Source organism: Felis catus, chromosome A2, assembly GCF_018350175.1.
Source record: "Felis catus isolate Fca126 chromosome A2, F.catus_Fca126_mat1.0, whole genome shotgun sequence".
NCBI classification, from domain to species: Eukaryota; Metazoa; Chordata; class Mammalia; order Carnivora; family Felidae; genus Felis; species Felis catus.
The window spans coordinates 25,396,966-25,423,856 of record NC_058369.1 but is presented as its reverse complement, the minus strand read 5'-3'; the positions used below and the strand labels follow the sequence as shown (position 1 = coordinate 25,423,856).

General features: G+C 38.3%; 2 protein-coding genes across 7 annotated transcripts in view; one reads left to right on the top strand and one right to left on the bottom strand.

Annotated features, from left to right (window-relative positions):
- Positions 1-877: 877 nt before the first annotated feature.
- Positions 878-26,891, bottom strand: part of APPL1 (adaptor protein, phosphotyrosine interacting with PH domain and leucine zipper 1) — a 56,855-nt gene continuing 30,841 nt past the window's right edge. Inside the window, exons 18-23 of one of the 3 annotated variants that reach the window (XM_011279730.3) lie at positions 26,666-26,702; positions 25,905-26,051; positions 25,278-25,328; positions 24,899-24,988; positions 23,724-23,888; positions 878-2,043 (exon numbers count right to left, since the gene is read on the bottom strand). In XM_011279730.3, the coding sequence (XP_011278032.1) occupies positions 23,742-23,888; positions 24,899-24,988; positions 25,278-25,328; positions 25,905-26,051; positions 26,666-26,702 (472 nt within the window). In that variant the 3' untranslated portion in view covers positions 878-2,043; positions 23,724-23,741. Of the gene's footprint in view, positions 2,044-20,304; positions 23,889-24,898; positions 24,989-25,277; positions 25,329-25,904; positions 26,052-26,665; positions 26,703-26,891 lie in introns of those variants that run through there. The other 2 variants (XM_045051710.1, XM_045051712.1) reach the window with 2 other exon arrangements.
- Positions 1,933-26,665, top strand: ASB14 (ankyrin repeat and SOCS box containing 14). Of its 4 annotated transcripts, none has more exons than XM_006928887.4 (10): positions 1,933-2,056; positions 3,749-3,804; positions 4,252-4,383; positions 4,480-4,638; positions 7,149-7,394; positions 9,814-9,985; positions 10,674-11,217; positions 13,278-13,431; positions 14,187-14,382; positions 23,811-26,665. In XM_006928887.4, exons 1-9 carry the CDS (start codon positions 1,935-1,937, stop codon positions 14,363-14,365), a joined length of 1,764 nt encoding a protein of 587 aa, XP_006928949.1. In that variant the 5' UTR covers positions 1,933-1,934; the 3' UTR covers positions 14,366-14,382; positions 23,811-26,665. The 4 variants fall into 4 exon arrangements, with proteins under 4 accessions (XP_006928949.1, XP_019678772.1, XP_019678782.1 ...); XM_019823213.2 differs by lacking the exon at positions 23,811-26,665 and adding an exon at positions 15,611-15,833; XM_019823223.2 differs by lacking the exon at positions 4,480-4,638.

Here is a 26,891-nt window from a genome sequence, read left to right as displayed (position 1 = left end):
GTGCTGATGGTGTGGAGCCTGCTTGGGATTCTCTGTCTCTCTGCCCCTCCCCTACTTGCATTCTCTCAAAATAAACTTTTTTTAAAAATTTCTCTAATTTATTTTTATAATTCAAAGTAAATGTCATATAAGGAATCGCCTTATATTTAATTGCTTTTTAAAAATTATTGCTATTATTTTTATAGGGGAAAGCATGTGACAGGAAATTTTAAAACTCAATAAATGAACTTTTTTTTTTTAAAGAGAAAAATCCTTGAAACTTTTGATATATATGTGAAAATCATATTTGGGGAAACTAGATAAAATTTTTAAATTTTTTAACAATGTTTTTATTCATTTTTTGAGAGAATCTGGAGCAGGCTCCAGGCTCTGAGCTGTCAGCACAGAGACCGATGCGGGGCTCAAACCCACACACCGCGAGATCATGACCCGAACTGAAGTCAGCGGCTTAACTGACTGAGCCACCCAAGCGTCCCACTGGATAAAATTTAATATCAGAAAATACCTGTTTTCACAAGTGTGCAGTCATTTCTTCAGCTTCAAGAGTAGTTCCCTTTCTACTCACTTACCAGAGATGGTTATAAATAAGGAAGTATCAAAACAATTCCGGAAGTAACCCCTTACATCATACTTTTACAACATCAGCTCCATTTCTCACAGTCCCCCGGGCAGGAAGCGTACATACAGAGGCAGTAAGGTGGCTGGCGGCAGGCCTGTCCACCCCAGGCCATAGCGTGCTTCTTGGCATTTATTTCATGTTTAATTGGAAATACCAAGTGTCTCTTCATTATTTTTAATAGTTAATGTTCTCATTTAGTATATACATTCAAAATATTAGTATAGATTATCGATTTTAAGACATTTCAACAATACAAACTTACAGTTGAAATTTTATTATCTTGTGTGTGGAATTAATTCCTTCCTTAGGATTCCCAGTACACTTTAGGCTGCAGCTCTGTAGCCCAAAGAAAATGTAGGTGCAGCTACCCAGTGAATCAGGACTGTTGGGACAGAGAAAATGGCCTCTCAGATGAAAAACTGATTCTGGTCTGCAGTGGCCATGAGCAGGAGAATGAATTCACTTCACACAGCCAACCCCTTGCAAAAGCATTTTATACCAGGAATAAAATGTTTAGTCCTTTAAATTTGATGAATATAGCAGTGAAGAGAAGGGATCATGTTTCCAAATAGAGCTAAACCCCATGTAAAAAACAAGGAGAATGTGCCAGACTGTCTTATGATCATGTATTTATAGCAAAGCTATTAATGGAATGGCCACTACGGGGAGGGGAGACCCTAAATAGAAATGAAAATCCTGATGTGCTAATCTTACAGTGAGAACTTCCATGCTCTCCTAAAGGATATAACAGAAGGTAAAAAGTCTGGTATGTGATTGAACCTATTCTATGATACAACAGAAATGTTCTTTTAAACAACTGAGTTATTGCCTAAGAAAATACATTGTTTTTTACTACCACTATTCCTGTTATATGTTGTTATTATGAGAGTGCATATATTCCTATGATGTGTTTATTTTTAATATTTGCTGTTGCAGCATAAAGATGTTTTGGGTGAGGGCTACAATCACTGAGAAAAAACTCATAAGCCAGGTCTAAAATAAACCATTACTTTCATAGTTAAAACAACACTGACCCAAGTTTTATACGGAAGGTTGATCTTCCTGAGTAGGCATTAAGTAAATGGCTAATCATGGCAACTTCTAATTTATATTGAATTTGTGGCAGTCCAGAAAACTCTTTTGAATTTATGGGGAAAAAATGTAATGGGTTTTTCTAAATCTTGCATTTGCTTCATTTATCACTCCTTTCAATTTTGTAGTTTTCTGAGTTTCATTTGTAATGAAACTGATAATCTTTTCGTAACTGGAAAAATATTGTCAATTCATTCTGACTTGAAATCTGTCAGCGTCTCACATGGATAATTACGCCAGTGATGAAGACACAGATGAGGACTTTGATACCCAGCTCATCATCCAGGAGAGTTTACAGGACATTCACAAGCCGGGAACTACACAGCAGGCACCTGCAGATGAGAGGTAATGGGATCTCATTGGTGATGTACTGGAAGGATTCAACAGTTAAGACTTGTCATTAGTATACTTCTAGTGTTGTGATAAAAACAGGAGAGGGGGTCAAAATCCATTTCAATTATCATTTCAGTATCTATGAGACTTGAACAATTTGGAAAGAATTCAGAATGTAATTAGTAAACAGTTGAAGGAGGTTAGGAGCAGCTCTACATGAGGATTTGCAGACTGGAAACCAGAAGAAATACATTAGGATGTGAAAGACTAGAACTCTAATGCACCCTGTCTTTGGGGAGCCAAGGAAATGCACAAAGCTAAGCAATACACATAGAAAATTATCAGCCTTCGTGGGGAGATAGAGCAAGGTCCAGTCTTTTGATTCATATCAAAAGAAGGAATTATGTAAACTTAAACCCAGAAGAGACTAACCCTTTCTGAGGTGTGTCTTCAGAATTCTGTAATGACGGCACTAGAAAAGGACTCTGTGGGTCCCTCGCTGATGTAAAAGAATCGCCCTGGAGGTGGAATGTGCACAGCCAAGCACACCTGCTCAGATGCTCTCTGACTGATCTGCAACCTTACCCGCCCCCCCCCCCCAGCAGTTACTATTGTTTTTCAGGGGTGATAAAAGTTGTTTGCTTGGGGTGGTGACCTCTATTTGCCTGCTGGAGGTAAAACTGGATAAATGTGGTTTTAGCTCTAAGAGACTTTGTAATTAAACATAGAGATGTTGAAATACGTTAAAACTATACTTTTTTTTAAAGTAACAAACTCACGGAGTGATCACTTTGTGCTGCACTATTTTTAAGCATTTTTTAAATATTGACTCATTTAGTTCTCATTACCTTTCTATGTTGTAAGTACTGTTATCCCTGTGTAGAAATAAGAAGACTGATAAGCACAGATAAGTGTTACCCGAGGTCACAGAGCTGCTAGGTAAGAGGCAGGCAGTCTGGCTTCAGCGTCTCTTTACCACGCTATTCCTATACTTTTGTGTTACATTTAAGAATAATCTTTAAATAGTTAAAGTTTTGTAAAGAAATTCGGTTTAGGGGCACCTGGGTGGCTTCAGTCGGTTGAGGGTCTGACATCCACTCAGGTCATGATCTCATGGTTCATGACTTCAAGCCCCACTTTGGGCACACTGCTGTCAGCACAGAGCTTGCTTCGGATCCTCTGTCCCCCTCTCTCTCTGACCCTCCCACACTTGCACTCTCTCTCTCTCACTCAAAATTTAAAAAAAAATTGGGTTTATTAGATTATATTAACCTTGTGATTAAAATTTTTTAAGTTCATTCAGTAATTAAGTCATGATTTTAGATTGGAAGGCATAAGATTTTGAGGACTGAAATATTTTACAGAAATTGACTATAGTTGTAGATTTCAGTTATTAGACTTGCAAGAATTATATGGAACTTAGGAAGGCTTGCTGACTTGGTCTACCTGAGACAGGTGGAATAATGCCCCCCCCCCCCCCCCTCCAAGGAAGACAGACACAGGAGACCGATTTCCCTGGAGCATGTTTAGGGTCACACCACATATATTTTGGAAGTATTCCCATTAAGCCTCATTTTAAGAGTTTGTTGTAAGAGTTCATCCTTGGTTAACTACTATTGCCCTTATTGTTTCCTTTTGTTTTTTGTCACATGCCTTTGTTTTCCCTCACTTTGGGGATTACATATATATTTATTTTCTATGCAGTTCCCATTCCTTTGTGAGCGCTGACTATAAGAAGATAATTGAAACAATAGAGACAGTTAAGTACTCTTCTTATTCTATCCCCTCCAACTTGTGGTAAGATGTGATGCTGACAAAGGACAAAGGGCAGCACTTCCCCTCTGAGCTGAGGAAAGCCTAGAAGCAGGTTCTCCCAAATGCTCAACACCGTGGGGGTGTCCAACGCTGATTGTCAAGAGCCTGCGAGAAAACACCACAGCACCACTTAGCCAAGAGCTCCTGGGCTCCTCGGTGGACTGGGCTCTTTCTCTGTAACCACAGAGGGGTGGTCACTGGCTGGGATGGTATGGAACACTAGGCGAACACCTGCTTGTTCGTCCTATGCCATTTGAACGCGTCTCTCATAAAGGGTGGTGCTAGAAATCTGTCGTCTCGTGCACTAACCTTGATGGTGGAATTCGGAAGCAGTATGGGCTGCCTTGTGTGTGTGCCAAATGTGAATCTGTGCCCATTCGACTCGTTAATAGGTAAGGAAGATGCATTGGCACGCCTGACCAAGTGCCATTCTGCTTTTGATGAAGCAGATGAGATAGGCTGGCTTCCTCTGCATAAGGCTGCGGTGCAATTAAGCAAGAACATTTTGGAAATAACCTTGAAAGGTAAGCTCCCTTCACAACTCTTCCTGATGCTTCTGAGAAATGAATTTAAATTTATTTCTGTATCTTAACCTGTGTGGTCTAATGGAATTATTTCAGCTTCAAAACCCAGTGTGTGGGAGCAAACCACCCACAGCGGGGAAACGCCACTTTTTTTGGCTGTCAGCAGTTGCCTCTTAGAAAACACCAGTTTTCTTCTTGTCAACGGCTGCAATCCAAATGCCAAGAATTCTGAAGGCAATTCTCCTCTTCTTACAGGTAAATTAGTACCTTGTCTCTGGAAAACAGTCTGTCATTCTGAGTGTCCCCCATCCCAGAGGTTTTGAAGGCAACTTTTTAAAAATTTTTCTTAGTTTTCATCTTAATTCCAGTTAGATAACAATGTTATATTAGCTTCAGGTGTATAATATAGTGACTCCACACTTCCATATAACACCTGGTGCTGATCAGAAGTGCACTCCTTAATCCCCATCACATTTCACCCACACCCCTGCCCCGCCCCCAGCAACCATCAGTTCTCTATAGTTAAGAGTCTGTTTCTTGGTTTGCCTCTTTTCTCCCCCCCCCCCCCCCCCCCCCGCTCATTTGTTTCTTAAATTCCACAGATGAGTGAAATCATATGGTATTGGTCTTTCTCTGATGTCACTTAGCAGAACTCTCTAGCTCCATCCACATCGTTGCAAATAGAAAGGCAGCTGTTTGTACATAGTTGCAGTGCTGTCATTCTGGTCCCAACTGACCCATGTCATGGGTACCTGACCCTCAAGCTTTCTACAGACTTGCCCTTGAGGTGGCCTGAGGCAAAATCTCTGCCAACTGGCTGATCATTTTGCATTGCATGGTGTCTTAACCAATTAATTTAGGTGTAAGAACGATAAAAGGTGAGCAGAGTAGGGAGAGGCAAGTGGGGTAAAGACGGCAGATTGAATACGAATGGCTAATTTTCCTCCCTCCTGAGTCTTCACTGAAATTATAGTCAAGAAATTGTCTTAATGAGGTAAGATACAAAAGAATGAGGAGAACGGGAGAGGAGGCAACAACAACAGTTTTTTAAAACCTAGAGAGCAGGTGGATGAATACTCAGTTACAAGAAAGCCAACTCAACTTGGTAGTGGGGAAAGCAGCACAATTACATCAAAGGCTTGGAAGTTGTTGGCAGCAGTTGCCTCGTGGAATATGGGTGAAGGACAGGCAGCTAACAGGAGGATTGGTTGAACCCTATTAAGGAATGAGTAGCCAGAGTGGTCCCTTCTCCCAAACCACCTGAGTTCTGCACATTTATCATCTGGGAAGTTTAAACAGAGGCTCTCTGGATGGGGGAGTATTAGACAAGGGTGGGAGTACTAGATTGAAAATACTGGAGGAATTAAGCATAAGCCAAGACCTCCCAGCCCTCCTCGTCCACCAGGATTCTAGAAAGATGGCAACCAGAACTTTATCCTCTAAGAAGAAGCTTCTCTGGGGAATATGATATACCCAAAAAGAAAGAACTGAAGGGAGTGAAATTGGGGGTTCCCCAACAAATGGCCCAGACATAGCAACATATAGCTATGACCACACTCCAAGAGCGCCTCCCAACATTTAGGATTCCCAGTCAGCTTTTTAGTCTCCAACTCTTAATCATGAGCAGATAGCCAAGGACTATCTGAGAAAAGTCTTCAACAGAGATAAGAAACTTGGAGGAGACAGACTATTTAGGCAAAATAAAATGTAGGGGGAAATTAGAATTCATTTAGAGCAATTAGTGAAAACTAATGAAATAATAGGATATTACCAAAAAACTGAACAAAACAGAACCAAAAACACTCTTGAAAATTAAAAATATGATAGTAGAAATATAAAACTCAAAACAAGTGCTGGGAGATAAAGTTTAGGGAAGTTTCCAGAAGAAAAGAAATGGGAAATAGGAAAGAAAAAGAAAAAAACTAGGACAATCTAAGAGGAGCAACACATGAATCTCAGAAACGCTAGAAAGAGAAGAGACAAGATGGAGGTGGTATACCATCATGAAATAAGTCAAGAAAATGATTTCCTAAAACAAAGGACATGTGTTTCCAGAATCAAAGGGCACACTAAGTGCCAGCTCAATGAGCTAAAAAAAGACCCAACACCCTTGGCACTTGGTATTTCCAGTCCTACAGCACTTTCTATGGCACATTATAAACCGTTATAGACAGAATTCACACTGATTCAACATCTGGCTCCTAGCAAGATTCCTCATACACAGTGGGTGCCAATAATTAACAAATGGATAAGGAGATGGATACAGTAAATTGTTTTAGAATCTTGAAGGACCTAAAGGTTATCCAAATGCGAATGATAACAGCATAAATGCAGAAAAACCAATTAGAAAATTTTAACAAAACACGAGGTTACAAATAATTTCATAATTACCGCTGTTTTTGTTTTTCTTTGTTTAAAGTACCCAGGAGCATTTCTAGGACTGTACTGGGTACTTAAGTTCCCATTTGCTTGAGGGAGGAACACAAAAATGATAAATGAAAATTTTATATGTTTTGTTTTTCAGACACATAAGCAGCCAATAGACAGTAACTGTTCATGGCTTACAGAAAAGACAATAGGGTATTGATGTAAAAACACTATGGGTATTATTTGATATATGCCTCATTTAACAGTGTGTTTCCTAAACACAAAATGTTGGCACAGGGGGGTAGCTAGGAAGAGCTCATTAAGAAGCTTGAGGGACACTGGCTAATAAGATACTCTGGCCATAATTTCCTGGTGACATTTCACTTCCAATTTCCCAGCTGTTCTACGTGACTCCTATGACATGGCTGCCTTGCTGATCAGCCACGGGGCAGATGTCAATCTTCAGTGTACCAACGAGAGGACCGCTCTCCATGAAGCAGCCAAATTGGGCAGGCAGGACATAGTAAAGTTGCTGCTGGTTTCTGGGGCTCACCCTGATCCACGGAGCTCCTATGGATTCACTCCTCTTGCTCTTGCTGCCCAAAGTGGATACACTGAAATCATGGAAATGTTACTGCAGAAAGGCAAGATTTTCTATACGGTCAGCACACCCCCAAGGGATAACGTGACGCAAGCATCCTCCTTTTTGTGAAGAGCTTCAAGATGATAGAAATTAACATTTTATTTAAGCCTAACAAATGTCTGATGAAAGTATGTGTTAATACTGGCTACTAAAAAGCCTAGAGATTGAACAGTTCTCATTTGATGTGGAGCAATTTCCCTAAAATTACTAGGATGCACCTTACTCTAGCATAATGTTCCTCGACCATGCTGAGGATGGTCAGTTTTTAAATGTTTTGCCTGTTGTCCTTTTCTAGAGTCACAGAACAAAAGTCCTCATGTTACCCCCTACATGTTGTCTCTGCTAAGTCATGAGGCACTCCAATGTGTTATCAGATGCTCCTGGTGTTGGGAAGTTTTTCCTGATTGCTCCTCTTTGGGTCCCAGTTCTTCCTTTAGTAATAACCAAAACCCTGAGAGAAGGGGAAGGCAATTTACATTTATTGAGTACTTTCTAAGCACCAGGCAATAAGCTACCGCTGCCTCACGTGATCTTCTAAAACCCTAGGAAGTAGGCATTATCGTCATTTTACACTTAAGGAAAGAGGGTCAGGGATGGTACCAGTTGCAGGACTTCCTTTTAAACGTGCCCTCTCCTGCCACCAATTCGAGATCTGGTTTAACTGGCAGAGTCCTTGGCTCAGAGAACTCTGCAATTTATTGGCTTTGAGGAGAACCCCCATTGATGACCCTGTTAAGTGAAGCAATGTAGTATCTAAAGCTTTTTTTCAAAGCAAATCTTCACCAATATTTAATAAAGTCCCAATATTAGAATTACCTTTTGTATTCTCCTTCCTGTCTGTGTCCAGAAGCCTTATTTCTTTCTTTAACAATACATGGTCCTGGTCTCCAATATTCTAGACTACAGAGATTCCTGTATTTAAGAACAACTTTCTGCTTTTTAGACTTACCTGAAACTTTACTATCATACAGGAGAGGCTGTTGTAGTTCCCAATCAGTGGCCATAAGACATTTTAAGTAAGATGTTTTAAATGAGCAACAGCAGAGATGTCTAAAGTCATTAGCTAGAATAACAAAAATAAATACTAGACCCTTCATCTACATAACAAGAGTAACCTTTTGTGTAGATCACTGATTAAAATATAAAGAGAGGCACCAGATTTTAAATCCTTAACTCTAAAGAAACCACATCGGTTGACCTCAGTGTATACTTTCCGAGGTAACTCCCTTATGATGTAATTTGCACAAAGTGACATAACTAGTAAATGGCAGAGCCAAGATTTGAAACCACATCTGTCTCGTTCCAAATCATGTTACTTTACTGCCCTTCATTATCAGAGTGGAAACACGACTTCATAGAAATAGGCCCTGGGTCTGGTGTACCTGTATGTGAATCCCGAACTGCCTTGCTTACCAGCTGTGCGTCTCTGGGGAAGTCACTTAACCTCAATGAGCCATGGTTTTTTTCTCTTTAGAAAGAAGATACTAGCACCTGCTTGTTAGGGCTGTTGTTTAGAAATATGCACACAAGAACCTGCACATAGTGAGCACTCATCCCATGGAGGCTTATTAGACATTTCTTCATGCATTCCAGGGGGGGAGGGGGGTTCTTAATCACTGTATTCTGATGACTATGGAGTCTATTTACTAATTTAAAGCCACTACATCTTTTTTATGGGAGCTGTGAATAGGCCCCGAATGATCTCCTTTCCCTTTGTCCACTTTCAAAGGTGACTCTTCAAAACCCATTTTACTGAGAGGCCTTCTGCAACTGACCCAAAACTCCTTTCTCCTTCCTTCACCATCCAGTTCCCCTCAAAATCCAGAACTGAGATCTTTTAGAGGACATTTTGCCTACAATTGTACTCTTATTACCCACACCATCACATGACAGCATATTGGGCACTACAATTCATCCTTTTAACTGTAAGTCCCCAACTTCAACAACAAACAATCACAGTATGTCTTACTATGAACAGCTACCTAAGAACATGTGAAAAAACAGAACAAACACCCATTTTTCACCATAACATCAATAGATGGCATGGTGTTAACAGTCCAACAGGATTGTTGGTACCATCCTATACATAAGGGTGGGTAAGTGGACTTTTATAGGCTAGTCTGGAAATAAAATCTCCTTTAAAAGGATTTCTCCTGGAATTTGCAAGTTCCAAACAATTAACTTATAAAGTTACCCTGAAAGCCAACCTACTTTTAACTGAGAGACTGCCTGCACCATTTCTTCCTTCCCCAACTAAATTATAAACTGGCTGGAAGCCAGTTTATTTATTTCTTTGACTTTGTAGTGCTTTGCTCAAGTGGCTGCTTAATAACTGCTTTTTGGTAGTGCTTCTATATTAAGAATGCATAAGCAGTAGAGCGGAAAAGATTTTTGCATAACAAGACTTTTTCTCCTCTTAGGAGCTAATGCTCTTGGTCAGGCCTCTGACTCTTCTTCCATCTTACTTGAAGCCGCCAGTGGAGGAAATCCAGATTCTGTGACTCTCTTGCTAGAGCATGGAGCTGATGCCAACATCCCTAAGAATTCAGGCCACCTTCCCATTCATGTTGCAGCTGACAGAGGCCACTTGTTGTAAGTTCAATTACATCACCACAAATAATAGAAATAGCAAAAGCTGTGGGGTTTCTTTGGAGCAGCTTCTGGGAACTTTATGTTCTTCTTCTCTGATCATATAATTCTAACACCCTTTTAAAGATAAACTCAACCAGTAAGACAGTGAAGTCAGGCATCCTCTGTAACCACAGAAGAGACATAAAACTATTTTATTATCGGGTCTTTGGGCAGTAAGGGGAGCTCCCGGTCTCACTAATCGGACTAATTCTGAGTTTTTAAAAAAAAATTTTTTTTTTCAACGTTTATTTATTTTTGGGACAGAAAGAGACAGAGCATGAACGGGGGAGGGGCAGAGAGAGAAGGAGACACAGAATCGGAAACAGGCTCCAGGCTCTGAGCCATCAGGCCAGAGCCTGACGCGGGGCTCGAACTCACGGACCGCGAGATCGTGACCTGGCTGAAGTCGGACGCTTAACCGACTGCGCCACCCAGGCGCCCCTCTGAGTTTTATATCTAGACAGTTTTATTTAACTTCACTAAGTAGCTGAGCATTTACATGCAGGAATTATACTTTTTGGGGGTTAGGGGGTTCTAAATGCCACCTGATACTAATACCACCTGTACTAGTATATAATAATCGTAAACAGGTTAATACTACATCTTAACAAAAACAATTTTTTAAATACCCCCTGAAACTCTTTCTCAGAGCCCTGAAGATTTTGGTTCCAGTTACGGATTTTGCTGCCATTAAGCAGAGTGGCATCAGTCCAGTCCACTGTGCAGCAGCAGGAGCACACCCCCAATGCCTGGAATTCCTCATCCAGGCTGGATTTGATGTAAATTTCATGCTAGATCAGAGAATTCGCAAACACTATGATGACCATAGGAAGTCAGCTTTGTATTTTGCTGTATCAAATGGTGACCTCTCTTCAGTTAAGCTGCTTCTGAGTGCTGGAGCTCTGCCCAATCAAGATCCAGTTAACTGCCTCCAGATAGCCCTAAGGATGGGTAACTATGAGCTGATAAGTCTGCTGCTACGGCATGGGGCCAACGTCAATTACTTCTGCAGAGTCAACCCTTTACATTTCCCGTCAGCACTGCAATACACATTGAAAGATGAAGTCATGCTCAGGATGCTCTTGAACTATGGGTATGACACAGAGCGATGCTTTGATTGTCCCCATGGAAACAAAGTTCATCCTTGCTATACTTTTGAAGGCTGGACATCTACAGTTATCAAAGACACTATGGTAAGTGCACAGTATTGTCTGTATCAACTTATACAATCATTATTAGTGGCCCTGGACTACACCAAGAGATAAGACTCCATCCATTGTCTCCAGAAGATCATAGTTCAAAAGATTTTTAAGTTTATTTGAGAGAGAGAGAGTGAGCAAGAGAGAGCAGAGGAGGGCAGAGAGAGAGGGAGAGAGAATCCCATGCAGGCATCATGCTGTCAGCACAGAGCCCAACGTGGGGCTCAATCTCATGAGCTACCCAGCTACCAAGCTCAACTGAGCTCCCCAGGAACCCTGAAAAGATTTTAATGTGATAAATACGTGGTAAAATAAACATGATGGTAGATGTAAAAAGTACAGAAACAGTTCAGAGGGAAGTGATTTAACTTTACTTAGGGAGTTTCACAAATGAACTAGCATCTGAGTAAGGTTTTAAAGAATGAATGTAGTCTTACAAACTAGTTATGTTTTTTCTCTGAAGTGCTGAGTCATCGAGCTAAAATGTTTCTAGGGTCCTGATACCTGTATCCCTTAGTTCTTGGCTATCTCTTTTAGGTCTAAAATTTGATTAAATAGGTTTCTTTGGCCACCTTTTTAATGAGAAAGAAACACAAAAAATGCAGTTGACTACCCTTTTCTTCTTGAGATGTGTTCCTCTTGTGATGTCTGCATCACACCAGTCTATTTCCCCCCCTAACCGGTCATTTCTATTTTCCCCAACTTGAGCTCATCCCCAACTTTTCAAAAAGCTGCCACTCTTCAAGTTTCACACGTTACCTTCTCAAAAAGACCCTTCCTTACCCATCCACCGTTATCTAAGGTAGTTGTCTTCCCTATCTTCTGATAATGCTATTTCTTTTATAGCACTTACCACTTTCTGAAATTATCTTTTTAACATTTACTGATTACGTGTCTCCTCCACAAATACATCAGTGTAAGTAAGCTCTTGTTCAACACTTTCCTCAGCTTAGAGATCTGTGCTCAGCACACAGATGCACTATAAATACCTGAGTTCATATTAAAATCAAAAATTAAATAGCGAACGGAGAAAGCACTTTGAATCAATTCTGGAAAGCCAAGGCAACATATTAATATTGTATTATTAGTTTTAGGTTATGATTAATGTAGGAGCTGGCATTTAGGTGTATATCATCTTGTATTATTTCCTGACTTATTATGTAGTAGTACTTGACTTCTTACATGGGCATCTTGTCTAGGAGCATGTAAATTACCTACCAGCAGAAACGATCATATCCTTCAGGCATGAGGATAGGAGTAGGTTGTGAATGACAGAAAACCCCAAATGAAAGTGACTTTAATAAGGTGGCTTGGGGGCGCCTGGGTGGCGCAGTCAGTTAAGCGTCCGACTTCAGCCAGGTCACGATCTCGCGGTCCGTGAGTTCGAGCCCCGTGTCAGGCTCTGGGCTGATGGCTCAGAGCCTGGAGCCTGTTTCCGATTCTGTGTCTCCCTCTCTCTCTGCCCCTCCCCCATTCATGCTCTGTCTCTCTCTGTCCCAAAAATAAATAAATGTTGAAAAAAAAATTTAAAAAAAAATAAAAATAAGGTGGCTCATTCCCTTCATATAAAGGCCACAGGTAAACAGCCTTCTAACTGGACAGCTCCTGACACAGGAGAAACTTGCATCCACATTCCAGCCAGCAAGGAGGCAGGCAGGCTGAAGCAGCACACACCGTGTTCTTTTAGGTGCATTCTGGGGGCTGCTCACACTTCCACTCACATCTCACTGGCTAGAACTTAAGTAGCCACGTCTAGGTGCAAGGAAGCTGGAGAGGTAATCTTTATTCCAGAGAGTCGTGTGGCCAACCAAAGGGAACAATGGATATTAGACAACTGTCTCTTTCACACCCTGATTACATCTTACATAGTTCTGAAGATACAGCAGTTAAGTATTTTTCCAAATGTCAGAGCTAAGAAATCATTTCCTTGTTCAATGCCTAGTTTATAAATGAGGGGCTTGAGACCTTGGTTCCTAACTTTGAGTTTAGTGTTCTAAGCCCCATAGTTACTCCAGTTTTTCATTTGCTTTCATAGTTCCAATTTTCTTCCTTAGTTCTGTGAAGTAATAACTTTGTCATGGCTGCAACATCTCTCTGGGAAGGTTGTTCGAGTGATGCTTGATTATGTTGATCAAGTTCGAATCTGTTCAAAGTTGAAAGCTGTGCTCCAAAAACAAGGGCTCTGGTCAGAAATCCATTTTATCTTAAGTGAGTATCCTCCTTTCTTCTAAAAGATTTTTACCAAAAATAAAAGGTATTCTTATTTGTTTCATAAAACATTCTCTTCTGGTTAAAAGCTTTATCTAAAGAAACCAAGGAAAATACTATTCCTCTCTAAAAAAAAAGTTACTATTTATTACTTACTTTGTACTTCTTATCATTTCCCAGTAGATAAAATCTGTTAGGCAATTACATATTATATGGTAGGTAATGCCTTTCTCCTAATCCCGTGGAACACTGTACATACAGGAATTAATAAAAGCTATGAAATGGCAACAAAAACAGGGATGAGAAAAAGTGAAGATCTAAGCCCGCAGAGAATATCAAAGGATGCTCCAAACCACATTCTTTCACAGTAGCACATAAGTCAAATTAAGAGTTTCTTCCATCTAATTTCCCCCTGGGTGGTGATCTTTTAGTTCTCAGCCTGATCCAGAGGGACAGGACAGGGCAAGGGAGTGGTTAATACACAAAGATTTAAGGATTTCAGGTCTCACAGGCCACAGCCACAACTGATGCCAGTCTTTGGATTCTTAACTTGACATGGTTCTGTAATCGTATCTACAGGAAGGGCTGCAAAGAGAAGGGAAAAGCTGTTTCGCTTTTAACTTTTCCATTTCAACACAGCAAATGAAAATTTTGGTGGCTTAAGTAGAACATACATTTGCTGACTAAACCCTAAGATCACTAAAAGAAGGAACAGCTCTTTTCCATTTGGATAACATGTGTTTCTCTCATTTCAGCAAACCCTCGATCCCTCAAACATTTGTGCCGCCTAAAGATCCGGAAGTGTATGGGGAAGTTACATTTGCGCTGCCCTGTCTTCATGTCATTTCTTCCATTACCAAACCGTCTAAAAGCGTATATCCTTTACAAAGAATACGATCTTTACGGACAAGGAATTTTCACAGGAACCTGGTAATCAAACTGGATGAAAAGGTATATTTCTTTGAGTTGCATTTCTTAAAATTTGACTTGTTACATAGGATTCATTATTTCTCACTTTACCTAACAACTAAAATCTCAATGCAAATCTACACGTTCTTAATACTATTTCTTAATATTCTTTTTTTTTTTAATTTTAATGTTTATTTATTCTTGAGAAAGAGACAGAGACAGAGCATGAGCATGAGTAGGGGAGGGTCAGAGAGAGAGAGGGAGACACAGAATCTGAGGCAGGCTCCAGACTCTGAGCTGTCAGCACAGAGCCCAACGTGGGGCTCAAACTCACAAGCTGTGAGATCATGACCTGAGCCAAAGTCAGAGGCTTAACCGACTGAGCCGCCAAGGCGCCCCCTATTTCTTAATATTCTTAATATTGCTTCTCAAGAGCATTCTGAAAGGCAGTTAAAAAAAAAAAAAAACCAAACTGTAAAATTTCAATTAACAGAAATGTATCAGTTCTCACTCTGTACTGATTTTATATTAAATGTAAGAATCTACATTTCTACATGCTCAAAACAGTAAATGTCACCTTTAATAATTTAAAAGGATTCTTAACAGTAATCCTTTTTAGAGAGAAGTACATACATAAAATGTCTTAGTAATTACGTTGAATAAAATACTGACTCCAGTACTTGACCTACAAGTTCGCTGTTCTTATGCAAAAGTCCCAAGGCCAGCTTAATGTCTGTTTACTTGTAGAGTCCTGCACTGAAGTGGAGTAACTTGGTTAACTGAAACAGAACTTTCAATTGCAACGTCATCATTAATGGGAAACATGCAGTCCTTCTTTCCATAAAACCCTGGCTAAGGGTTCCCATTTACTGGTTAAATGTTATCACTGGAATAGAAATTAAACGGGTTTTCAGATGGCTTATGTTTTTCTGTACTGACTCTAGTGCAGTACTTGACACACAAGAGGGGCTCACTGATAGCAGCTGTATTTATTAAATTATTTATTTTTTAAAGTTTATTTATTTTTGATAGAGACAGACAGCATGAGCAGGGGAGGAGCAGAGAGAGGGAGAAAGAGAATCACAAGCAGGCTCTGCACTGTCAGCGCAGAGCTCAATGTAGGGCTTGAACTCATGAACCATGAGATCATGACCTGAGCCAAAACCAAGAGTCAGACGCTTAACCAACTGAGCCACCCAGGAGCCCCTTTTTAAATTATTTAAAAGTTTTTAATTCTAGTATTTAACATACAGTGTTAAATTCGTTTCAGGTATACAATACAGAGATTGAACAACTCTATACATTCATCACTCAGTGTTCATCAAAAGTGCACTCCTTAATCCTTATCATCTGTTTCATTCATCTCCTCACTGACATCCCCTCTGGTAACCATCAGTTCTCTATAGTTAAGAGTCTGTTTCTTGATTCGCCTCTCTTTCCCTATGTTCATTTGTTTTGTTTCATAAATTCCACATATAAGTGAAATCATATGGTATTTTTCTCTGACTTATTTTGCTTAGCATTATACTCTCTAGATCCATCCATGTTATTGCAAATGGCAAGATTTCATTTCTTTTTTATAGCTAAATAATATTCCATTGTGTATGAATACCACTTCTTTATCCATTCTTCTATTAGTGGACACTTGGGCTGCTTCCATAATTTGGCTATTGTAAATAATGCTGCAATAAACAGGGGTGCATGTATCACTTTCAATTAGTGTTCTTGTATTTTGGGGGTAATACCCAGTAGTGTGATTACTGGATATGGTAGTTCTATTTTTAACTTTTTGAGGAAACTCCATACTGTTTTCCAAAGTGACTTCATCAGTTTGCATTCCCACCAACACTGTACGAGGATTCCTTTCTCTCCACATCTTTGCCAACACTTGTTTCTTGTGTTTTTTTAATATAGCCATTCTGACAGGTGTGAGATATCACATTGTAGTTTCGAGTTACATCTCCCTGATGATGATGTTGAGCATCTTTTCATGTTTACTGGCCATCTGTAGGTCTTCTTTGGAGAAATGTGTATTCATATCTTCTGCCCATTGTTTAATTGGATTGTTTCCTGGGTGTTGAGTTGTATCAGTTCTTTATATATTTTGAGAACAACCCTTTATCAGATATGTCATTTGCAAATATCTTCTCCCATTCATTCAGTAGGTTGGATGCCTTTTTGTTTTGACAGTTTGTTTCCTTCACTGTGCAGAAGACTTTTATTTTGATGTAATCCCAATAGTATCTTTTTGCTTTGATTTCCCTTGCCTCCAGGGACATATCTAGAAAAATGTAGCTATGGCTGATGTCAGAGACATTACTACCTGTGCTCTCTTCTGGGATTTTTATAGTTTCAGGTCTCACATTTAAGTCCTTAATCCATTTTATTTGTGTATGGTGTAAGAACGTGGTCCAGTTTTCCCAATACCATTTGTTGAAGAGATTTTTCCCCATTGTATATTCTTGCCTCCTTTGTCAGAGATTAAAAAAAAAAAAAAAGATTGGCCATAAAATTGTAGGTTTATTTCTGGATTTTCTATTCTGTTCCATGGAGCTATGTGTCTGTTTTTATGCCAGTACCATACTGTTTTGATTACTATAGCTTTATAAGGTAACTTGAAGCCTGAAGCTGTGACTCCTCCAGTTTTTTCAAGACAGCTTTGACTATTCAAGGTCTTCTGTGGTTCCATACAAATTTTAGGTTTGTTCTAGTTCCGTGAAAAATGCTGTTAGTATTGTGATAGCAGTTGCATTAAATCTGTAGATTGCTTTGGGTAGTATAGAGATTTTAACAATATTTGTTCTTCCAATCCAGGAGCATGGTATGTCTTTCCATTTCTTTGTGTCATCCTCAATTTCTCTCATCAGTGTTTTATAGTTTTCAGAGTACAGGTCTTTTGCCTCTTTGGTTAAGTTTGTATCTAAATAGTTTGTTATTTTTGGTGCAATTACAAATGGAAGGATTTTTAAAAAGCTTTTATTAAAATTCCAGTTAGTTAACATATAGTGTAATATTAGTTTCACATGTAGGATTTAGTGATTCAACACTGCCAAACCCAATGCTCATCACAAGTGCACTCCTTAATCGCCATCACCTATTTAACCCATCCCTGCACCCAAATCTCCTCTGGTAACCATCAGTTTGTTGTCTATAGTTAAGAGTATATTTCTCTGCCTCTTTTTCTTTTAATTTCACTTACTGTTGCTTCATTATTAGCGCATAGGAACGCAACAAATTTCTGTACACTGATTTTGCATCCTGCGACTTTACTAAATTCATTTATCAGTTCTAGTAGTCTTTTGCTGGAGTCTTTAGGGTTTTCTATATATATCTGCAAATAGTGAAAGTTTTACTTCTTCTTTACCAATTTGGATGCCTTTTATTTCTTTTTGTTGTCTAAGCACTGTGGCTAGGACTTTAGTACTATGTTGAATAAAAGTGGGGACACTGTACATCATTGTGTTGTTCCTGACCTTGGGGAAAAGCTCTTGGTTTTTCCCCATTGAATGTGAAGTTCACTGTGGATTTTTCATATTTGGCCTTTATTATGTTGAGGTATGTTTCCTCTAGACCTACTTTGTAGAGGGTTTTTTTTTTTTATCATGAATGGATGTCATACTTTGTCAAATGCTTTTTCTGCATCTATTGAGATGATGTGACTTTTATCCTTTCTTACCGATGTATCATGTTGATTTGTGAATATTGAACCATGCTTGCATCCTAGGAACAAACCCCACTTGATTATGATGATTTTCTTTTTCTTTTTCTTTTTTAAATTTTTTTTTTCAACGTTTTTATTTATTTTTGGGAGAGAGACAGAGCATGAATGGGGGAGGGGCAGAGAGAGAGAGGGAGACACAGAATCGGAAACAGGCTCTAGGCTCCGAGCCATCAGCCCAGAGCCTGACGCGGGGCTCGAACTCACGGACCGCGAGATCGTGACCTGGCTGAAATCGGACGCTTAACCGACTGCGCCACCCAGGCGCCCCAGATTATGATGATTTTCTTAATGTATTGTTGGGTTCTGTATGCTAGTATTTTGAATTTTTTTTTTTCAACGTTTATTTTTGGGACAGAGACAGAGCATGAACAGGGGGAGGGGCAGAGAGAGAGAGGGAGACACAGAATCGGAAACAGGCTCCAGGCTCTGAGCCATCAGCCCAGAGCCTGACGCGGGGCTCGAACTCACGGACCGCGAGATCGTGACCTGGCTGAAGTCGGACGCTTAACCGACTGCGCCACCCAGGCGCCCCAAGTAGGCTAGTATTTTGTTGAGGATTTCTGCATCTATGTTCATCAGAGATACTGGCCCATAGTTCACTTTTTTGGTGGTGTCTTTTATCTGGTTTTGGTATCAGTGTGATACTGACCTCATAGAATGAATTGGCAAGTTTTCCTTTCTCTTCTATTTTTTGGAATAGTTTGATTAGAGTAGACATTAACTCTCAAATGTTTGGTAGAATTCACCTGTGGAGCCATCTGGTCCTGGACTTTTGTTTGTTGGAAGTTGTTATTACTAACACAATTTCTTTGCTGGTAATTGGTCTGTTCAAATTTTCTATTTCTTCCTGCTTTATGTAAAATTATGTTTCTAGGAATTTATTTCTTCTAGGTTTTCTAATTTATCAGCATATAATTTTTTATATATTCTTACAATTGTATTTCTGTGGTATTGGTTATTTCTTCTCTTTCATTTCATTTATTATTTTTTTTAATGAGTCTGGCTAGAGGTTTATCAATTTTGTTGATCTTTTCAAAGAAGAACCAGCTCCTGGTTTCAGTGATCTAGTTTTTGTTCCAATTCATTTATTTCTGGTCTAATCTTTATTATTTCCTTCCTTCTGCTGCTTTGTTTTGTTCTTTAACTCCTTTAGGTGTAAGGTTAGGCTGTTTTGAGATCTTTCTTGCTTCTTGACATAGACCTATACTGCTATAAACCTCCTTCTTAGAAACGTGATAAAAGCAGTTATAGAATGTAGGTTAAATTTTTATTTCTGTATATTCTGTGCTGAAGGTAAGTACAGGTTTCTGTACTTGGAAAGTGAGGAAAGTGAAGAGACAGGCATTCAGCCACACCTGTGTAGCATTTCAATAGCACATCAACAAGAATAGAGTGATGGGTAGGATGATGTTCATTTTCACCACAGGCCCAGTCAACTATAGCCTTGTTATTTGTATGTTTAGTGTTAGTATACTTTTTTTTTTTTGCATAATATAGTCATCTCAGGGAAACTGAAGTTAGAGAATTTCTTTCTGATGTGGAGATTCATGGCTATACATTCAGTAAGCACAGACTTAAAGTTACTTTTAATGATATGATTTTCACATTCAAATTTGCAAAATTAGCTGGCATGAATAATTTTTATTTTTTTAATCAAATTGTGGTGTCTGTTTTAAGTGAGTAGCTGATTATAGATATGTCAATATACAAATATATTTAGGATATACATGCACATAGATACATAATTCTAAAGTTAGTTTTATCTACTCCCTGGACCTTCTAAAAGTATATACATTTTATAAAACTCAAAACGAATTAAAACAGATACTCCCAATGGAAGAAAAGAACTTGATAAGTGCTATAGGAAAGTATAAAGAGCACATGGGATGAATATGCATTAGTATTAAAATTACACATCAAGCTCACTTAAGCTGGTGTACACAGTATCCTGTGCCTTTAAATTGTTTCTTTGAATACAGCAGGTATATGTTGTGTGTAACATGTCTAGGGGTAATTCCTGAAACATCTATTTTTCTAAAAGAAAGAAGTCACTAGTGATGAATTAGTGTTATGTCCCAGTAAATGACTGCTTTTTTTCGTTTTAGCTGTTATGGAATTGCAATGGGCCTAGATGTGTAACTGTAGTGTCATAACATATTAAGAAAAAGTCCATTTGTTTCATAAGCATCATTTGGAGTTAGAGAAATAAAATTGAGTATATATCAAATACCTCATACAAAAAAGACTATACAAAAATCATGGACTTTATTATACTTTAAAAATCTTCTAACAGCATAGTTCCTGAAGCCTTGTCAGAGAATACCTACTTTGACAAAAAAATAAGCTCTCCACCCCACACGTATACCACCATTACATAAAAATTGAGTTCTTCAAATTCAATTCTAAAAGGAAATGTAGCATGATTTTTAATTGTATATATGCATGATTAATAGTATCAGTGAGATAAGAATTAACCAATTCACTTAACATTACAAAATCACCAAATATACAAAGCAGTTTTGCACATTAGTTATAACTTAATCCCCAGTTCTCATATTAACTGAAGTAAATTACATGAGTACAAGCCACAAGAGACTAGTTTAAAAGTGTCGTATAGTTCCAGTTTCAATGTGTGTCCTTAATGTAGAACAAAAACTCATGAAAGAAGAGTAAGTCAAACTTGCTAAAAAATAAAATGAAAGCCTTGCTTGCTACAATCAGTGTGTTTGAATATTTTAAGTACAGTTTGAATGCTAGGAGGTCATTGTCAAAACCAATGTTAGTATTTTCATTTTATTAATTAATTCAGGTAGCAGAAGGTTTTGCAATACATGGGGTCTTGGGGTCTATCAGCATTTAATCTTAAATATTTGTAGCTCCTACATGTAACTCAAAATTAACATCAGATGCCTTTACCACACAGGATTATATGTTATGTAATGTGTTACGCATACCCTACCCCCTTTTCCCAAGCATAAAGGTAAACGTCATTTTACCACCCCTAGAGCCTGAGAATTCTTTTGAAATTAAACACATACTAGTCATTGTAGAAATAGCAAAAACAAGACTGGCCCTGGAAACTTTGTCCAGTCCCTTGTTAGCAAGTTTTTAAAATTTTGAAAGGGAGAAGCAATACTTAGTTTCCTGTCTACTGATTTCATTACCATAGTTATAAAAGTACTGTTTGTATAGGTAGCAGAATGCATAGCTGAATTAGGTAGACTTAGTTTCTTTTCTTTTAAAGAATCAGTTTTGTTAATTTCTAAAAACCATCAAGCATAAGTATGAATCTGAGAAAGCTATCCCAAATTCTAATTCAATCACCACCAAAGCATCCAAGAGCCAGAAGGGATTTCAAAGGGTAACAGACCAAGATCAGCTTTAACATTATGCAGAAACCCATGGGCAGCCTTCGTCAAACAAAAAGGAGAGTTTCTTAAAGTTGATGCTTAAATATCTGTAGTATGGAATAGTTCACATAGTTCTAGAGCAATGGAACAAAAGTTGAAATATCTAAAATTGTTAATCCCACATAATAACTTCGATTTGGTGTTGGAATGCTCTTTGGTCTGATCTGTGGACATAGGTGTATTATTGAGGAAATTCCTATCAAAACATGACTTAAAAGGAACTACCTAAGTCTGCCAGTGCCTTTAACTTTAGCCTTCACTTTGACCCAGAGTACTAACAAAGGGCAGCACTTAGTTACCGTGCAAAGCGCCAGCCTCATAAAACTGCCCCTAATGCTAACCACCTTCCCTGTAGGGTGACAAGTTTCATCTGAACCAAGCGAGGCAACAACTGAATAGTATAAACAAAAGACTTAATGAAACAGAGAGTTTACTAATTCTCAGAAGGGTCTTAAAAGCCGGACCTGCCATGGCTAAATCAAGTGCTGACCACAGAAATTTCGACTTCTACCAAAGGAATGACACACAAACTATCAAGATAGCATTCCCATTTAGCAAGCACAAAATCAACTGTCTTCAGAAAGTATTCTGTAAATTTCTACTTTCTTACTATCTGTTTTGGTAACATAAGGCTTCAAAATAATGATTATCAAGTAATCATTATTCCCATTTGGCACATGGATAAAAAGAATATCATGATCCTATATATAATTATTCCCTTCCACAGAAAACAGGGTGCATACCGTGTGAAACAGCCACACTATATTGTGAGAGCTAAAACAGATGCTGCTTCTAAATTCAGGACTAACACGACTATATCAAAGAACAAAGGGCTTTTCCCCTTGTAAAATTAGTCTTAGTGGCTGGCAAATCTCTTGAAAAATTTAGTTATGTGACTATTTTACTCAATATAATTAACCTGTCTCTATATAGTTTTACACGTGAAACAAAGGAACATAATTTCTATCAGCAATGTTAAAAATCTGAGTAAAGAAAAAAAATCAAGCTTTGACATAGAGGGAGGCAGCAGGGAAGTATCATTTAACCTTGGCACTAGGCTAAAATCCTTCCTTGGTCAACTCTCTTATACCGAACATTCAATTTCCTTTCAATATTTCATAGAATTAGACCTTTTACGCATTTGAAGAGTAGAAGTATGTACAATAACTAGTGCAAATTATTCTATTCTCATATATTAGTTACTTGCCTTTGTGGATATAAAGTGGTGATCAGTATTTTATCAAAACATGGAATTATGAAAATACTGTGCATATCAGTCTGAAATTTAAAAGATTACATTTTCTAAACTAAACTCTGGGCATTTTTACTTTAAGCAGGCAACAACCGTTATAGAATTTCTTTTGAAATGTCACTTGATTTTCAATAAAAATTATTTCACGCAATGCAGAAAATATGATGTATTATCCTGTAACAATAATATCTTTACATTTTAAGTCCTAATCTAAAATGTACTTGAACAAAAAAATCCCTTTTAATAAATTCCAAAATCTTATTTTAACCATTACTGCTCTGCAGCAATAATTCAAGTTCCAACCTGAGAACTAAGAATAAGATAATTAAATGCCAAGGGCTGTATCAATCCTGAACTGAAGACACTTAAGCTTCTTTCCCACTGGCATCAGGTGTCATACATCAGAGAAATGTGAGCAATCCCAGAAAGTGCCCTGAAATCACAGTACCACCTGCCACAATTTGAAACCTTAAGCCTAAAATCTTTTTTCTAATTACTTTATAAAAGTTCTATTGCACATTTAATAGTTAAAATATTTGCAAAGTTGTAGAATTCTCTGTATAAAGGTTTTGAACCGATTCAGTTGAAAGCTTCCTCACTGCCAGCAAAAATGTTCCTAACGAGAAGAGGAAGCATATCCATGAATATCTGAAGCTGAAGAATAAATGGTTTCTTATGGTCACAGCCAATTACAATGCAAGAAGTTCACAATTTGAAGGAAAAAAGGCTTGAACAAGTGTTAATTCCTCAGCAATCTACTTCAAGGAGATGAACAGGTTTCTTTTAGACATGTGGAATTTGATGTTACTGCATAGTATATCATTTTTAAGGAAAAAAAAAACAGTGCATACCTAAGTGGTCAAGGTCAATCTTATTTTAAAAAATGAAGTTAAAACAGGTAAATATAAACTTTAGTCTCCTTGGTATATCAACAAAGTTGTTACCTTGTGCCATTTCACCACAGAAACCGTCAATAAATTCCAAGGGGGGTAATACCAACCAAAAAGCAAGGATAAGTTCATGCTTCTGACTCTCTTTTCTTTCCTTCTTCTCCCAAATCACTCTCTTCTGACTGGCTACTGCTAAGGACAACAAACTGCCCCTCACTACTGGCTTGGTTTGGTCTACTGGAAGCAGCTATCAACCGACTTTGTTCTTCTAAGTCCTAGTAGAAAAGACAGAAAAGAAACTAAGTTTGTTTGCAATCAAATGCAAAACTATGCATTTAAAATATGTACTTGAGAGCTGCTCAATCTTTCTGTCATGAACATGTATGCATAATTCTGGCAACTTACTGAAAACAAAGGCTACACACAACCAGTGCAACACCAAAGTGAAATTTGGCACCATTTTAGAAATCCTGTAAAAGCCAACCCTCTTCTCCATTTCTATGGCTAACAACATTCAGACCATCGTTATCTTTCACTACATACCACACCAAATGGCTCACAACGGATCACTCCACAGCCCTTCCCTTCCACCTCTCTGTCCAACTTACCTTGCTAAATCAGCCGTTGCCCTCCTCAGCCTAACCTAGCAAGGAAGCCTCAACTTCAGTGTCATCGTCAAGTCCCTCTCCTTTGTCCATAAGTGCAATCAATTCCCAATTCCTGCTGATCTGTGCTCATTAAGTATCCCGCAAATTTCTCTTTGCTGTTGCTACTACCACCACCCATAACTAGGTCTGACAATCTCATGTATCACCATCTAAGGCATTTTCCATATTTTGCTCTGAAACTTGCCTAACTTAATATTATCCTGTTGGATGGACGATGATTTGACACTGCTGGTAACATTAAATATTTACATAAATATTTCCTGGATATTCCTGGAGGCCAACACAGCTTCCAGCAATGGCAGTTAAGTCTATATACACACAGCCTCTCAAAAGACCTGCTTTGATAGCAACAAACTTCGCTGGAATATGGAAATATAAGTTCTGGTACGTTTGCTAAACAGCAAGTTGACGACACATCGGTAACTATAACGTAAACATCCTATCAGAAGACAGATGTCTTCCTTTTCTGCTGCGCTATGAATCATCTGATTATGAAGTGGCTGAGGAAGCAGAAACAGAATTTCATTTGGAAATTCCAACCTGAAAGTCACAGTGCTGAATTAAGGAAATTTCATAAACATCGTATCAAAAAAGATCTAGATACTAGGACTACATACCTTTTCGATTTGTTTTTGTTTACTGAGTTCTTTCTGTTGTTTCTCTTTTACCCTCTCTATTTCCTTTTGTTTTTCCGATGCCCTACGATCCTAAAACACAGATAAGTACAACTAATGAATTAAATATGAAAAACTTTAAATTTTAGACTTTTCAATTCATATGGCCTTTGTAACCTTTTCATATTTTTATATTTACATGAAAGGCACACTAAAAATATACATTCTTAGTCATTTATCCAAATTCTAAATACTGCATCAGCAATAGTATCCACTGATAACCTTGCACAGCAAAATCATTTTATTTACTTGCTAATATGAAAGATCTTATATTACTTTAGATAACATTCTTGGATAATTAATAAGTATCTTAGATTCTTACCAGTTCTGCATGCAAAGCTATCTGTTTTGCCAGTCCAACAGAATCACAAATCTAAAAGGGGAAAAAATAGGAAAAACTCAGCCAGTTCTCATTCAAAGTAATAATTTCAAGTATCCAAATGGCTGGTGCAACTAGATTTACAACTCATTATAACACACTGCTTCAGACAAAACCTGATTTAAGAATGTTTCAGTCCCCAAACGAAGCACCTGTGTATTTTCTTCAGTCTGAGTTTCCGCTGCTGCGTCTCGCCTCTTTCACACACCCACCTTCCGGTTATCTCAAATTCATTACTGAGATGCTAAGGTTTGCAGAGAACTAAGCAGATGCTGATGCTGTTCTAAGCTGAAGACATCTGGAAAAGGCTGATTGCGGGAATATACTGCAGTCCCCGAGTAAGGGATGAGGCCAGAAGACTGCACTAGCCCTCAATGGCCAGGGAAGACACAGGTCTGTAAGTCAGAAGGCCCAACATATCGGCTCAGATACCTTCAGAGCAACGGGCTTTGGTCAAACAACTCTGCTGAAGTAGGCCAACTTTGGGAGTTTTTTCCAGAAATCTTACTAAGAACTTTGACTATGATATATATTTCACAACCTAAACACATTTTGAAAGGCAATGTATACCTTTTCCCCCTCATTGTTTGATTCAAATATGTAGCAGACTGATGACAGATTACTTTCACTTCTGCCCCCTGATGTCCGAAGAACAAATCCAAAAAGCCTTTTATTTTCCTGGTGTGTAGCATACAAAACTACACTGGGTAATGGAAACTGCCAAAGAAAACATCAGAAGCAAACATGAGATTTTTCAAACACTTACAACTGCACTCTTATACATAACAAACTCAATTACTAAGTTATATCATAAACAGAACATTAGAGCCAATTTTTTTTTTTTAACAACGTGGCAATACAAGAACAAAAATGTCATATTTGGCTTGGATTACCAGGCAGAATAAGAGGTTGTTGAATGCTGAATTTATTAGTCATTTACACATTTTACATTAACAAATAGAATAACAAAAATGCTCTATATTATTAAATGATTAAATAAGAGCATATACTTGCAACTATTTCAACCTAGATAACTATAAACTCAATCATGTTCACCTTTTAATTCCTCCTGTGTTTATCCCTTAACCAGGCAGCATATATCATATCCTAAGAAAACCTAAGTATCACAGCAGATTGCACAATTCTTTAAGTTGCATGGAATGTTCAATTATAACTTTATGGGGGAAGATGTCCACCATCAGCTTAATTATAACTTAGCCAATCATAATTACTACCATATTTCAATATATAGGTTCAGAATTATTATAAAGATACACATGTGTATGTGCACAGAGGGATTTCGAATAAAGCTTTAAACATGCCGAACTCACCGTGAGCCTTGTAACTTGTGTCTGTGGATCAATTAACCTATAATTAAAATTTTGGAAAACATTTTAATTAAGCTGAAATTAAACTTTTTGTAGTTTTTTTTTTTTTTTTTTTACATTTATTCATTTTTGAGAGACAGAGAGAGACAGAGCACAAGCAGGGGAGGGGCAGAGAAAGAGGGAGACACAGAACCCAAAGCAGGTTCCAGACTCCGAGCTGTCAGCACAG

What these genes read in the sequence shown, in the direction of transcription:
- ASB14 (XM_006928887.4), top strand. Translation starts at nt 1,935, where the DNA reads ATGGATAATTACGCCAGTGATGAAGACACAGATGAGGACTTTGATACC. An exon ending in AATTGAAACAATAGAGACAG is followed by an intron (nt 3,805 to 4,251) that starts TTAAGTACTCTT and finishes ACTCGTTAATAG; the next exon opens with GTAAGGAAGATGCATTGGCA. An exon ending in CAGTTATCAAAGACACTATG is followed by an intron (nt 11,218 to 13,277) that starts GTAAGTGCACAG and finishes TTTCTTCCTTAG; the next exon opens with TTCTGTGAAGTAATAACTTT.